Source organism: Gallus gallus, chromosome 1 (assembly GCF_016699485.2).
Source record: "Gallus gallus isolate bGalGal1 chromosome 1, bGalGal1.mat.broiler.GRCg7b, whole genome shotgun sequence".
Lineage (NCBI taxonomy): Eukaryota > Metazoa > Chordata > Aves > Galliformes > Phasianidae > Gallus > Gallus gallus.
This window is the reverse complement of record NC_052532.1, coordinates 92,666,478-92,680,561: the sequence shown is the minus strand read 5'-3', so window position 1 is coordinate 92,680,561 and position 14,084 is coordinate 92,666,478. Positions and strand designations below refer to the sequence as shown.

Below are 14,084 nucleotides of genomic sequence, written 5' to 3'. Positions count from 1 at the left end.
GCTGAAAACTATTCATAGTATTGTCAAGGCGATCCATGATTTGACAGTGTTCAGGTCCTTTTTTGTAGCTGCAGCCAGCACTGCTACATTTGGCATTGAGCCCTATTCAAGGTTGCTGATAAACAGCATAATAAATAATAATAATAATATAATAAATCAATAGAAGTAGTAATACCCTCGGGGCATTTCCCATAGCACCAGTAAGAGAACATATGCCCATAGACTACAAATAACAGATATCTTAGAATAATTTAAGTCCTCCGAATAGTTGTCAAATATAGGCAAGAACTGCATTTTGAATGCTTGTTATCCTCTCATTACCCAATTCCCACACTCCATTCCAAATGAATCACAGCACTGCAAAAGAAAAAAGCGTCTATGTCAAGATGAAGTGTAAGGTTGCAAGTATACCAATGCAAATCTTTTACACTGAGAAGTGGCAGGGATCACTGCATCTACACAGTGGTTAGAGTTCTGAAGATCTCATTGAAAGGATCCATAAGTAAAAAAAAACATGTAATTTTCATTTGTATATACATATGACACATCTACTCCAGACAGCCTGCTTTAATTCTGATATGAAGCAAATTAAAGCAATGGTGTCACAGAACCTAGGTAATTTAACTAGAGGCTCAGATATGTAATATAGAATCACAGAATCATAGAATGACTAAGGTTGGAAGAGACCTACAGGATCATCCAGTCCAACCGTTTGCCTATCACCAATATTTCCCACTAAACCACATCCCCTCAACATAATGCCTAAACATTCCTTGAACGCCTCCAGGGTCAGTGACTCCACCACCTCCCTGGGCAGCCCATTCCAGCACTTGACCACTCTTCCAGAAAAGCAGTATTTCCTACCATCCAGTCTGAACCTCCCCTGGAGAAACTTGAGGCCATTCCCTCTAGTCCTATCGCTAGTTACATGAGTATGCATGAATTCAACTGCTGTACCAAAACTGCCAATAAGAGAGTTAACTGAGGTGGTTCAAAGGACATTTATTCATCAGGAGAGAAAAGTGTTTATCTTAGATTAGTCAAGTTGCCATCAGAAAGTTAGAACTTGTCCTGGAAGCCTAATCTGTACCACTGCAGGAAAAAAGATGCTACTTAAGGTAGAGGCCCAGAAAGAAGCCTAAGTTGCATATCAGGCCAGAATGAAACACAAACACAGCTCTAACCCAACTCAGCCACCTGCTCCACTGGAACATCTAGCCTTGAAAGGAAAATCTGGGTAATTTCAAGACCATCTTATACCATACCGACTGCAAATCCTTGACATAATTCATTTAATGCAACTGCTCCTTTCTCACCTTTTTTTCTTGCTAATAATCATGTCCATAGTCTGGAGGAGGCGTCGCTCCAAAGCAAGAATATCTGCATCTGTCACATTCCTGCAGAGTGAAGACACCCAACAATTAGGCCTGCTATCTCATTTCAGAGGGAATATGCACATCCTTATAAAACAAAGACAGAAGCTTGTACAAAGAGATGCTTCAGTGATGAAAACTGTTCTGGCGTGCAGAACAGCAGTAGCTAAAGAACACTTAGAACATGGAAAACAAAAGCCGTCAGTAACGTCATCAGGATGAGAAAAAGGCAACTTTAAAGAAAAAATTCAATCAATTCAATGAGGAAAGCAGAATAATAACCTCAAAGGCAGACAAAATATTTCACAAGGCTGCAATTACCTGAGAAAGTAGGACATGTAAGTATATGGACAGTTGACAGCACCAAATCCTGACAGCAAAGCCATGAGTGTCACCCCAATCACACCCACGCGGCTGATGAGCTGCTCTATAGACAGGATTCCTGTAAGATAAAGAACACAGCATCAGTAATGGGCTGCACTCCTCATCCTGCTCCACAGTTGGTGTCTTTGCAAACCAGTACACATACAGAGCTGCCTAATGAAATCAGCTACCTTCACAGTGCAATAACCAGAGGTAATGTGAAGTACAGACAGGGACTACGAATAGAGAGAAGAAAGTCTCCCTCAGAAAGCACATTATCATGATTAAAAACAGGGATAGGATACTCATTGTGAAGAACATAAGGAGATCTGAAGGGGCTTAACAATCAAGTTTTTGGTTCTACATTAATAAAACAATAGCGGCTGGACTTTGCTGAGGTGGGAACATACATCCACCAAGTTCCATAAAGCAGACATCTTCAGCAAAGACAGTCCAGCAATAACCAGGACTAGAGTTACCAAACCAGTTACTCCCAGCAAACTGGTCCAAAACTCTCTGGATCACAGACAGGAAGCCCTCTCCTGTCAGTCATTAGAAGTGACCCCTCCATACCAGGTGCAATTTGTACATTAAGACAGGAGTTACGACAGCATGGGAAGTTCATGCTCCTCCTAGCTGTTCAGTATCCACAAAATGAATACATACAGGCAGTTGAGGTGACCACCAAGCAAGCATTCTGAGCACCAGGAGAACTCTAAAACATACATTCACGTGACACAGCATGAACGTCAAGCCTGTGCTGTATCCAATACCGAGCAATGAGACTGCATTTATTCTTCCCAACCATGAAGAAACAGATCTCAACCCATCTTCTCAGGATACAGTGCCGTGTACCATCAAACATTAACTTGAATTTTAGGGAAATACTCATGGAATAGCTGCTACACACAGCACATTTGGAGCTTACATGATTGCAAAGCTGAGATGGCCAAGTGCCAAGCCACATTTCATGCTTCAGAGAAGGAGAATAAATGATGAAAACACAGCAAAAGGACTTCACAAAGGGAAACTGAGACGACCCAGTCATGTGCAGCTGCATAGAGATTTACACCAGCTACAGAATGTGCTACTATATCCTGGCCTTTTGCCCTACACACTACCAGACAGCACCAGTTAAAACAGAGGTGCCTTCAAAATGACATGACATCTCACTGTCTAAAATAATGTTCCCCCATAACCCTCTCAGCATCTTTACTCTTGTGATCAGGTCACATAAAGCATATACTTTATGAACTCAGATGAAGATTAGAGTCCTAATAGAATACTACTAGGTAATGCAGCACAGAATAAATCTGTCCATAGAGTCATACTTAACGACCTGGAGATCATGCAGGACTCCTGACAAAAAGTCCTGGTCAGCAGTGCATTTTACAGCTGCTGTACAGTGCCAACACCATCCCAAGGTAAGGCAATCCCAACACAGGATGTCAGCACATGTACCTAAAAGGGCTTCCTGGCATACCTCCTTCCACAGCAAGATCCTACACATCTGAATTAGACCATCACCTCCACAAATAAAGCCCTGCAATAGCATTACCAGTACATACGAGACAGCAGTATCCCAGCCAAATCCTTGGCTCTAACCTTTTGCCTGAACCTGCTAGGATAAGATATTGTACAACTGTTAGGTTAAGGTACCATTCTGCAAAGCAGAAGACAAAAACAGGAGGGGGAAAAAAGAAAGGAAGGAAGAACTACTAATTCTAGATATTTGCAGTTGTTACTCAGCTGCACTGAACTTTTAGAGTAGTCTGAAGAGGACTGCCTGAACTCCATGGCTAAACTCCCTTTGGATTAATATATTCTGCCAACTCAAGTGGATGTAAGTGGATTCACTTCTTTCTTGGCAATGACACACTGTGTAGTGATCTGTGCTATTTACAAGCTACTGTATTTCATGGGCAAATGACAATTATAAAACACAGACACGCACTTTCTCTTAGGAAAGTTTTAGAATCACAGATGGAAGGGTGAGCAGACCCTGCAGCAATTGATATCCTTTGATTTTTATCTTCTGAGTCCAGGATAAAGTAGTCTCACAGAGAACAGAAAGATTAAGTTGATGGTTATCTGTCTGGATAGATACATCCACCAATTGGAAGGAAACTGACTGAATCTCTCCTGTTGAGAAAAGCACAAACAACTCTCCAGTGCAAGGGATAATGGCAGGATAAGTTATACAGGAAACCCAGGTGACAGCTAATCCTTCCTACAGCGTTGTAAGATATACTTAGGTGCCTAAAGGATTCAGAACAGTTACACCCATGCTGACAATGTCTGCCGCATAACAACTAAGTCTACACAGTAACTTCACACTACAAATGCCCTTGGTTCTGTGAGTGCAGAGCAGAGATACGCTAGATAATTCTGCAAATATGTAGGTCTGACATACAGCAGGACTTTCCAACCTATATGCTAATACTGTGCAATTGTACTGCCTCTGGACTCAGGTGGAGTGCAAAGCTGCACCACAGTTAATATGCCCTGCCTGGCATGTTACCATCTACAGTTTAAATAGATCTGAGTTGGGGAACTTTGCCATGTTTTGTCAACTGGACAGCCACCTACACTAAGTTGATTTGATTTTAGACACCAAAAATAAATAAATAAAATTTAAAATATATTTATGACTGATTAAAAAAATCAGATCAGGGATTGGTTGTCACTTCTATTCTTAGAAGAAAATAATCAATTGAATAAAACTTGTGATCAGCTTGTAATTGCTAAACATCATATATTTTGTGAGAAGTCCTTGAAAAACATCTGGTATTGCTGCATACCTTCAGTTCAGTTAGGACTCATTCACTTCCCTGAAGTCTTCTTGTGCCTTTGTAAGTGTATGGCAAACAGGTATGCAGGTATTGGACAGAGAGATTATCGCGTTACAAAGGAGAAATGAAAGAAAGAGCTTACCTGTGTCCTGGGCTTGCAGAAGGGCTCCAAGAGGAAGGATCTCTCCACCTGGAGATCCTTCCTCCTTGGGAGTCAGCCCTTAAATGAGGTCTAGGAGGGGTGGAGCCAGGCTTCTGGTCACTCAGGTGAAATTGCATTCACCTGTGCCCCTGCAGCTGATTCAGCACTTGCCTCAGGTGGTCAATCAGAGGTTCAGGCCATGATTCAACAGATCCCATACAGCAAGAAAACTAAAGCAAATAACTTGGGTACATCCAACCATCTCTAGTTGGCTGGCTGGCAATCTTCAGATTCCATGTTTCAAAGCAGACCGAGTTACAAGAAATACTTTCTATAGTCCCAAATGTGGAATAAACATAACACAATAAAAAACTCCAAGATAAAGGTAAGAGAGCAAAGATCACTTTTAGGAGGGAAGAATAAACAAAAATCGGAAACTCACCATGTTTTGGGCTGAGGATGGGAAATGGATCTCCTAGCTTCCAGAAGAAATACATAAATGTCAACCACAGAACACATGCAAAAAGCAGTTTCTGTCTGTGCACTAATGGAAAGAAAAAAAATAGTACTGAAGTTCTTGCTTGAAGGCATTTTCAGTCTTACAAAATCACTACAATAGCCCAAAGGCTGCTTAAAGCATAGATGGCCGAAAGAGGTGTATTCTGACAGAGCTGGAGCTAGCACCCCTTCACTTCCTACCAAACTCACTACTTGACACATCACATTTTGCAAGAGCTAACCCAACAACACAGCATTTTGGCCTTTCCCTAAGGGCAGCACTGTGAATAGGGAAGTACTTAGTCACATCTTTCTTATGTGATCGTGAAAATGACACTTGGAAACTTCATCTTAATGATGAAGATACGTGTTTTGGCATTATACTACACTCCCAACCCACATATCTAAGCTTAACACATAAGAGTGGTGAATATTGATAAGTCAAGGGCAGATGTGCATTAGTACAGAAGAGGCCTCAACCAAACAGTAGTAAGCAAAAAAAGCAAGGGTAATTTATTGAATTTTTCTGCCTTGTTTCTTTCGCCCCTTAGTAAAACAATACAGGCTGGCCAAGGTTTCCAGGGCTTGGATGAAAGCTTAAAACTCTATAGGAACAAACTCCAGTAAAATTACACCAAAGCACCCATCTTTGTTGAAACCCAAAAAGAAAAGCTACATTGTGGGGGGCTAGGTGAAACACCTCCTAACTTTTCAATGAACAGTTATTGCTCAAGCATTAAGCCCCAGACAGAACTTATCTAGCCAGGACAAAGCCAGGGGAAGGAAGAAGATACAGGGAGAGTGACCAACACATCTCCCTCTCAAAAAAAAGAGAGTTCTCACTGGGATTTGTAGTCTCAAATTAGTAGGCCCAATGCCATAAGCCAAGTACTCACATAATCTGATATTGCTCACAACAAAGTAACCGATGTAAAAGGGTACCATGAAGACTAGGATGAGCAAAATGACGCACAGGTTCAGCTTCCAGTGAAAATATCGAGAGCTAAAAGAAAGATAAAATACAGGTAAGCATACTACATCACAACAAATTTCAAAAAGAAAATCATGTCCAAATGCAATCCTTTCAGTTATATCAAACATTGGATAATACTGGCCGAGCATATAGAGTGTTCTGGGTTGTGGGTTTTTTTTTTTTTTTTTGCATACGGCCCATGGATGTGTATTTCAAAACTAACAATCATATAGAAAAAGCTATTTTCTCAAGTACTCTAATTCTTAATATGACAAATGATGCGGCTCTAAAGCCACTCTCCCATCTATATAGCAAACAGGTATACAGACTGTAAGGCATACAGGTATAAGACCAGAGAGATTATCATGTTTACAAAGGAGTAATGAAATAAAGACCTTAGCCGTGTCCTGAGCTCACAGAAGGGCTCCAAGAGAGGTGATCTCCAGATAGAGAGCCTTCCTCCTTAGGAGTCAGTCCTTAAATGGGGTCTAGGGGGAGTGGAGCCAGGCTCCACCCCTTCCTGTCACTCAGGTGAAATTGCACTCACCTGTGCCCGTGCAGCTGACTCAGCACTCGCCTCAGGTGGTCAATCAGAGGTTCAGGCTGTGATTCAACAGTTCCCATACACCCATCATATTTGAAAAATTGTGACTGTCAGGCAAAGTCCCCACTGACTGCAAAAAGGGAAACATCACTCCCATTTTCAAGAAGGGGAGAAAGAAGACCTGGGGAACAACAGGCCAGTGAGCCTCACCTATGTGCCTGGGAAGACCATGGAGTGCATCCTCCTGGAAGACATTTTAAGGCACATGCAAGACGTGAAGGTGACACAAGACAGCCAGCACGGCTTCACCAAGGGCAGATCGTGACTAACCAATGTGGTGGCCTTTTATAATGGAGTGACAGCATCAGTGAACAAAGGAAGGGCAAGTGACGTAGTCTCTTTGGTCTTGTGAAATGCCTTTGACGTGGCACTAAACCACATCTTTATCTCTAAATCAGATAGATACAGATTTGAAGACTGGTCTATTTAGTGGATAAAGAATTGGCCAGAGGGCTCTTGCCAACTGCTCTACGTCCAGGTGGAAGCCAATCACGAGTGCTGTACCCCAGAGGTCTGTCTTGAGACCAATACTCTTCAACAACTTTATCAGTGATACAGTGAGATAAAGTGTCTGCAAACTTGCTGAGTGTACAACATCAAGCTGAATGGTGCAGCTGATGCAAGAAAAGGAAGGGACATCATCTAGAGGGACCTGGATGCACTTGAGAAGGAGGCACACAAAAATCTAATGAGGTTTAACAAGGCCAATTGCAAGGCACTGCACTTGGTTTGAGACAATCCCAGATATGAGTACAAACTGGGAGAGGAACTCACTGGGAGCAGCCCTGCAGAGAAGGACTTGGGGGTCCTGGTGGACAAGAAGTTGTACACGAGCCAGCAGACTGCAGTCTGGAAGGCCAACTGTATTCTGGGCTGCATGAAAAGAGGGGTAGCCAGCAAGGGAAAGGAGGTGACTGCCCTTGTCTACTCTGCCCTTGAGAGACCCCATCTGGAGTACTGGGTCCAAGCCTGGGGCCCTTAATATAGGAAGGATGCAGATCTGTTGGAGTGGATCCAGAGGATTGCCATAAAGACGATCAGAGGGCTAGAGTACCTTCCTTTTGAAGAAAGGTTGAGGGAGTTGGGCTTGTTTAGCTTGGAGAAGAAAAAGCTCCATGGAGACATCATTGCAGCTTTCCAGTACTTGAAGGGAGCTTACAAGCAAGAGGGGGACTGACTTTTTACATTGTCTAATAGTGATAGGGCAAGGGGTGTGGCTTTAAACTAAAAGAGGGGAGATTTAGGTTAGATGTTCAGAAGAAATTTTTTACTCAACAGGTGGCGAGGCAGTGGCACAGGCTGCCCAGAGGAGCTGTGGATGCCCCATCCCTGGAGGTGTTCAAGGCAGGGTTGGATGGGCTCTGGGCAGCCTGAGCTGCTGGGAGGCAGCCCTGCTCATGGCAGGGGGTTGGAACTGGGTGGGCTTTAAGGTCCCTTCTAACCTAAGCCATTTTGTGATTCTGTGATGCTATGATAATAATTAATTTTGTAATGAATGGCTGAGTCAAGGAAGGGCTAATACAAATTGAAAAGATAAAAAAAATATTGTAAATCCATAACTCAACGTAATTCAATTAAAAGTGATTTTCTCACATGCAAGACATTACAAAGCAATCAACACTCCTCTGACAGAAGAGATCAGCCAAATTCAGAAGAGATTCATCTTGGTTGAACTGACCTTTCATTCAGCTTTCCAAGAAAAACACATGCTTTATTCCCAGTACTGACCCATATCCCGCTTATGTCTTGGGGAAGAACTCCTGAGGATCCTTGTCACTCTTTCCTAGCTAATTCAGAGGCAGACATTTTCATCTATAATGATTTCCAGCCCTTTATTAAAGCTTATAAAAGCATTCTCCTCAGTGATCTCTCTGACTGCAAGTTCTACAGATTAATAACATACAGTCTCAACTACCAGTATCTTATATCCATTTTGAACTTCTTGCCTTTTAATTCCTTTGATTGCACCCTTAGACTTATATGATGAAAGAAAACAAATAGGAAACCCATAACCTTTCCATGTTACTGTTCAATCTTCTCTTTCCTGCTGCTTTCTGAAGTAACCACCTTTTAACATTTTCTGTATGTAGAAGCCCTCACCCTATGTCAAGGGAGGATGTGCCTTTGATTCACAAATGCTGTTCTACTACAGAAGTATAGTTTTCACTTCACAATTAGCTTCACATCTTATTCACTGCTCTGACTGGTACTGGAAAACAAGTGCTTATAGTTTTTATAGATCTTGACATCTGAGAAGAGCTCCTCAGCATGATCTGAAGCTTCACAGCTCACCCATAAAACTGTTCTTTTATTTCACAAATGAAAAAACTCAAGACTAAAGCTATGTTTTTAGGCCACACTAATAGCAATTGTGGGAGAATCGGGAACTTAAGGCTTCTAGTCTCATGTTTTGTCAAATAAATCCTGCTGCTCAAACACCTCTGTTGAGCTATTAACCACTTTCTCACATAATTTCCCCAATACAAGTCTAATCTATACATTAAGCTTCTGCACACTATTCCTTCAGTCAGATCCTAAACTCACCTGCTGTTCAGCACTCCCAAAATCTCGAAGATGATGAGTTCAAACATAGTACAAGAGAAGGCAAAAGTCACTGAGAAGATGACTTGGACAACATACTGTCGCACCTGCAATGCAGAAAATAAGCCAGAGGTATCAGGCTTGATAGAATGGTATCCTGATAGGTTTGTAGAATGGCATCCTGATACTCCTAAGAGGAAAAAAAACAAAACAAAATACATGGTACAACTGTACACAACTCTTCCTACAAGGCACCCTGCATTTAATCCAAAAGGGAAGAAACAACAGCCTGTATTATACTGACTGAATCAATCCTATTTGAGAGAGAAGTTCTACACAGAAGGGATGTAATACACAATGGCTACTTGATTAATGATAGGCAACTGCTAACAGTTTTTGATGCTTTTAATCCTAGATTTAAGAATAATTTAAGAAAAAACTTTTTGAGTTTGAATTTGGCTTACACTTATTAAGCCATCTCTTACCTAGTTATACTTTCTTATAGTCTTCCTGGGATAAGGGAATGTCCCAACCTTTATCCCAACCAATCCTCACAAACAATTCATTCCTCACCAAGTTTAAAGCTGAATTTGATTTTGTGTCCAAAATTCTGCAATTACATAAGTCAAGCTTACTCAAGGGAAAAGGCTTCTGTTATTCCTGCTCCTCCTCCAAATGATTCTCTTAAACAGTTGCCAGCACAGAAACTTACTGGTCCCAGAAGAATCCATTTCCCCAGATACCTATGAGTCTCTTAAATACAAGTACAGAGGAAATGAAAAAGAAAGTACGTGTACGAAAGCTAAAAATAAGATAAAAAAAGAGTGGAAAAAGGTCAGAAACAGTTTTAAGAACACTGCAATAACTGAGAGTAATTTTAAGATAAAGAGTTGTGATGAAAGTCCCCTTCTTACCTCATAATCCTTGAAGAGCTTGCGCATGAAGAACAGCCATCCAAATCCAAAGAAGAGCACCTGCAGAAGAGATTAAGGATCTAGTATTTGTGTCCAGTAATTTGCAAAATATGAAGCTGCTTCACTATTGGGTGTAGGTGAAAGAAATGGAAGCAACAGAACAAGGTCAAGATATTAAACTTGTCAAGGTATCATGGAGATTATAATATTTTAAATATTCAAGAGTAACAGACAGAGAAGCCTAGAATCTTACAGAAGATTGAGCAAAGAGAGCTCATTTCTGTATCCCCAACTTCTCAGAATACCTCAGTTTCTGGCCTGCCAGAATATTTTACACTGTTGCTTCTTCTTTCACTCTTCTAATATACAGAATTAAAGCTTACCCTTTTTTTACAGTAAACACAGTAACAGACAAAAACAATTTACATGAACCTCTAGGCAGTGGTCAAGTGAGCAAAATCCCACCCCCCTCCCCTCTCTGGTTAGAGCAAGTCTGAGAATGCCTCAGGAAGCTGAAAATGTACACTATGGGGCTGGATGCCATGCATCCCAGAGTTCTGAAGGAAGTGGCTGATGTGCTTGTAAAACAACTCTCCATCATATTTGAAAAATCATGGCTGTCAGTCTAAGTCCCCACTGACTGCAAAAAGGGAAACATCACTCCCATTTTCAAGAAAGGAATACCCAGGGAACTACAGGCTGCTGAATATCACATCTGTGCCTGGGAAGACCATGGAGCAGATCCTCCTAGAAGAGATGTTAAGGCACACACGAGATGTGGAGGTGATACAAGACAGCCAGCATGGCTTCACCACGGGCAGATCATGACTGACCAATGTGGTGGACTTTTATAATGGAGTGACAGCAACAGTGGACAAAGGAAGAGCAACTGATGTTGTCTCTTTGGACTTGTGAAAGGCCTCTGACACGGTCCCATACCACATCTTTAAAGTGGAGAGATACAGATTTGAAGGCTGCACTATTCAGTGGATAAAGACTTGGCTGGATAGTTGTAGCTAGAAGGTGGTTGTTAATGCCTCTGTCATGGTTTTATAATTTTTGTTATCAGTATTCCACATCATAACATCATGTAGAGCACTGGGAGTTAGAAGAGTTAATGATCCAGTTCCATGGACTGCTGATTTTCTACATACCTGGTTCTCAGAAGAACTACACACCTCAGAAGACCGTTTGTTTCCATTTTCCATTCAGAGGGGTAGATAAAACTGCCCACAAGCCACCAGACCGCCCTCTCTTTTACTGCTTGTCTTGGCAGTGCATGCTCCCTAGCTGTCTCGCCTTCAGCTTTAGAGTAAGGCCTTCAGTTTTGGACACTCTCTCTCGTTTATTTGGTTTATTAGCTTCAATCCCAATTAATTTGTATTTCTACTCTTATAAGTAGTAAATTAACTTCCCTCCTTTTTCCTTATTCCTTTCCCTCTTGGTTTCCAGCCCCCCACACACACCTTTTTCAGGCCGGTGGGCCTGTGGGCCTGCTGTCCCCATGTCAGGGACACAGATCTGGAGATAACTCTGTGACAGACTGTCCACATGGAGGCAAATCACAAGTGGTGCCCCCCCAGTGGTCCATCCTTAACCCCGGGGTTAAGGTCTCTTCCAACACAAGCCATCTGTGACTGATTTCATTGTGCATTAGAAGTCAATGGACTTCAGCAGCAACACGGGTAACAGAACATGATTTACAAACAAGGAATACCTGGAAAGCTGGGTGAGGAAGGTCAAATTCATTTGCCTTAAGTGCAAAATTGGCATAGGAATGAGGTCTAGTGACTGACAGCAGGTGGCAAAACTGGCTTGAGGAGGACCTCGGACTTTAAAGTAGTTGACAGCAAAATATAAGAGAAAGGTAAGATATTCCATAAACCTCCTATTTACAGGCCAAGCTACAAGTCAAAGTATGATACCATTAACAGTGGGGAAGGAGGAGAAGGCAGACAGACTTTTCAAAAGAAACAAATAAATGAAGTAAAAGAAAGAGATGAGGAGATATTCAGGGACAATAATAACAGAGGAAATTATATATGAAGGCTAGATTTCTTTCGTATTAGGGACTATACAGAAGCACAGAAAGACACTATCTTATGTTCACACTCTTCAAGTGAGCACGAGTTTGAGCATTTGACAATTACATGCAGCAATTTAAACACCCAACTTCATACTTCTGAAGATGGCTGGAAGATGCAATGCTGCCATCACAAATGAAAGAAAAGCAATTAGAGAAGTTAGATCTTAGAAATCAAAGCAAATGATGAGAAAGCTTTTGTTCTAGGGGAACTATTAACAGTATCAAAGCTGCACTCAAACCACAGACAGTGAAAAGGCACGTTAGAAACAGAAGACAAATCTACACCAAGCAGGAGGAGATTTTACCTTTAAGAAACAGCTGAAATCTATTCTGAAAATTGTCAGAGGAACTGCAGTCGTTTGTGAAACACTGTATTAGATAACCAGCTGCTGTTGAGAGGGGAGAGGTGCCGTTTCCTCACCTCATCCCTCCTCATTACAGAGCACAGATGTTAAATCAGCTCTGAAGCCGATCAGATTCCTCTGTGACCCAGATAAACCCACTTATATGGCAGAAAACCAAATATTGGAGAAAGCACAAATGAAAATATGACTGTGCAGCCAAGGGGAAGGGAAGAGGGGGCAGAACCTTTCATTTTTAGCAGGAGCTAACAGTTGGACCACCTCTGCAACTGGAGGAGCAGAGAGGAAGAAAGGGTATTTGGATACTTACTGAGGAGGGAGTGGGGCAGCAAGGTGGAGAAGAAGGTCAGAGACAACACAATGACAAGACAAATTACGGGTAGTTAATGAAGAAAGATGGAGTGTTTCCTCCCACAAAACAATAAGATGATCTCAAATATGTTAAGACCACCACCCAGCTTGGACTGATAAAGACAGGATGACACGGAACAAGGTTTAATAGGCTCCTGGGTGAATTAGGCTGGAGTAAAAAGCAGGGCCGTTGAAAGATAACTCTGAAGGCAGCAGGAAGTTCTGAATCACACATGTCAGCACAGAAAGAAGCATTTCAGATAAAACAGTGGCGCCTTACTGAGACTCCTTAAAGCAAGCCATGACAAACTTGGCAGGGCCGTAAGCAAACAAGCACCTCAGTGGCACAACAGCACAGAGGCCACAAATTAGTAAGTTTACTTGAGAAACAACAAAGACCAAGTCAGCGTCACCTAGAGAACCGTGAGATGAGCCTTTCTGGTGGTTCCAACATGACCTAAGTTTATAGAAATTTGGCAGTGTTACTAGAAAATCCTCTTCCCTACAGCATCATTCATTGATTTTTTTGCTGTGCATAATACTCTGATACGACAACTAGGCAAGGCCAAGGGTCACGGTGACACTCAACAAAGCAGACCCAAGAGACAATACAGCCTTAAGCAATAAAAAACGCACTGCCTAACACTCCTGAACTGCAGGTTGGTTGGTTGGTTGGTTGGTTTTATTTCTATTTATTTCTTTCCAAGCAGCAGGCGAAGCTATCCAGGCACAAAACCGTACCCTCCGCTGGGACCCGGCAACCCCGCCAAAATGCACACGGACCGACGCAGACGGCGCGAGCTGCGCATGCGCGCGGTCAGGCTCCGCCCACACGCCCCTCAGCCCCAACGGCCGCTTCCGGAGGCGCGGCGAGCGGGCGGCTAGGCAGGCCCGAGCGGCTGATCCCACCCCGCCTTCCCCTCCCTCACTCCCTACGTGGCCGGGCCCGCGCCGCGCAACACCGGGCTACCTGGGAGGTGACCATGATGCTGGAATCGATGAGGAAACTCATGGCGGGCCCCGCGCAGCAGCGAACAACCAGCCCGCGCTCGCGCTGCTGTTTGCAGTGCGCAGGCGCAGGGCCC

General features: G+C 42.6%; 1 protein-coding gene across 7 annotated transcripts in view; it reads right to left on the bottom strand.

Moving 5' to 3' along the window:
- Positions 1–14,084, bottom strand: part of GPR89A (G protein-coupled receptor 89A) — a 23,164-nt gene extending 9,080 nt beyond the window's left edge. For 2 of the 7 annotated variants that reach the window (XM_046940185.1, XM_046940190.1), the window contains exons 1-7: positions 13,741–14,075; positions 10,201–10,260; positions 9,290–9,393; positions 6,065–6,171; positions 5,113–5,214; positions 1,695–1,815; positions 1,317–1,397 (exon numbers count right to left, since the gene is read on the bottom strand). In XM_046940185.1, coding sequence (XP_046796141.1) covers positions 1,317–1,397; positions 1,695–1,815; positions 5,113–5,214; positions 6,065–6,171; positions 9,290–9,393; positions 10,201–10,227 — 542 coding nt within the window. In that variant the 5' untranslated portion in view covers positions 10,228–10,260; positions 13,741–14,075. Of the gene's footprint in view, positions 1–1,316; positions 1,398–1,694; positions 1,816–5,112; positions 5,215–6,064; positions 6,172–6,536; positions 6,590–9,289; positions 9,477–10,200; positions 10,261–13,740 lie in introns of those variants that run through there. The other 5 variants (XM_025149433.3, XM_025149429.3, XM_046940192.1 and 2 more) reach the window with 5 other exon arrangements.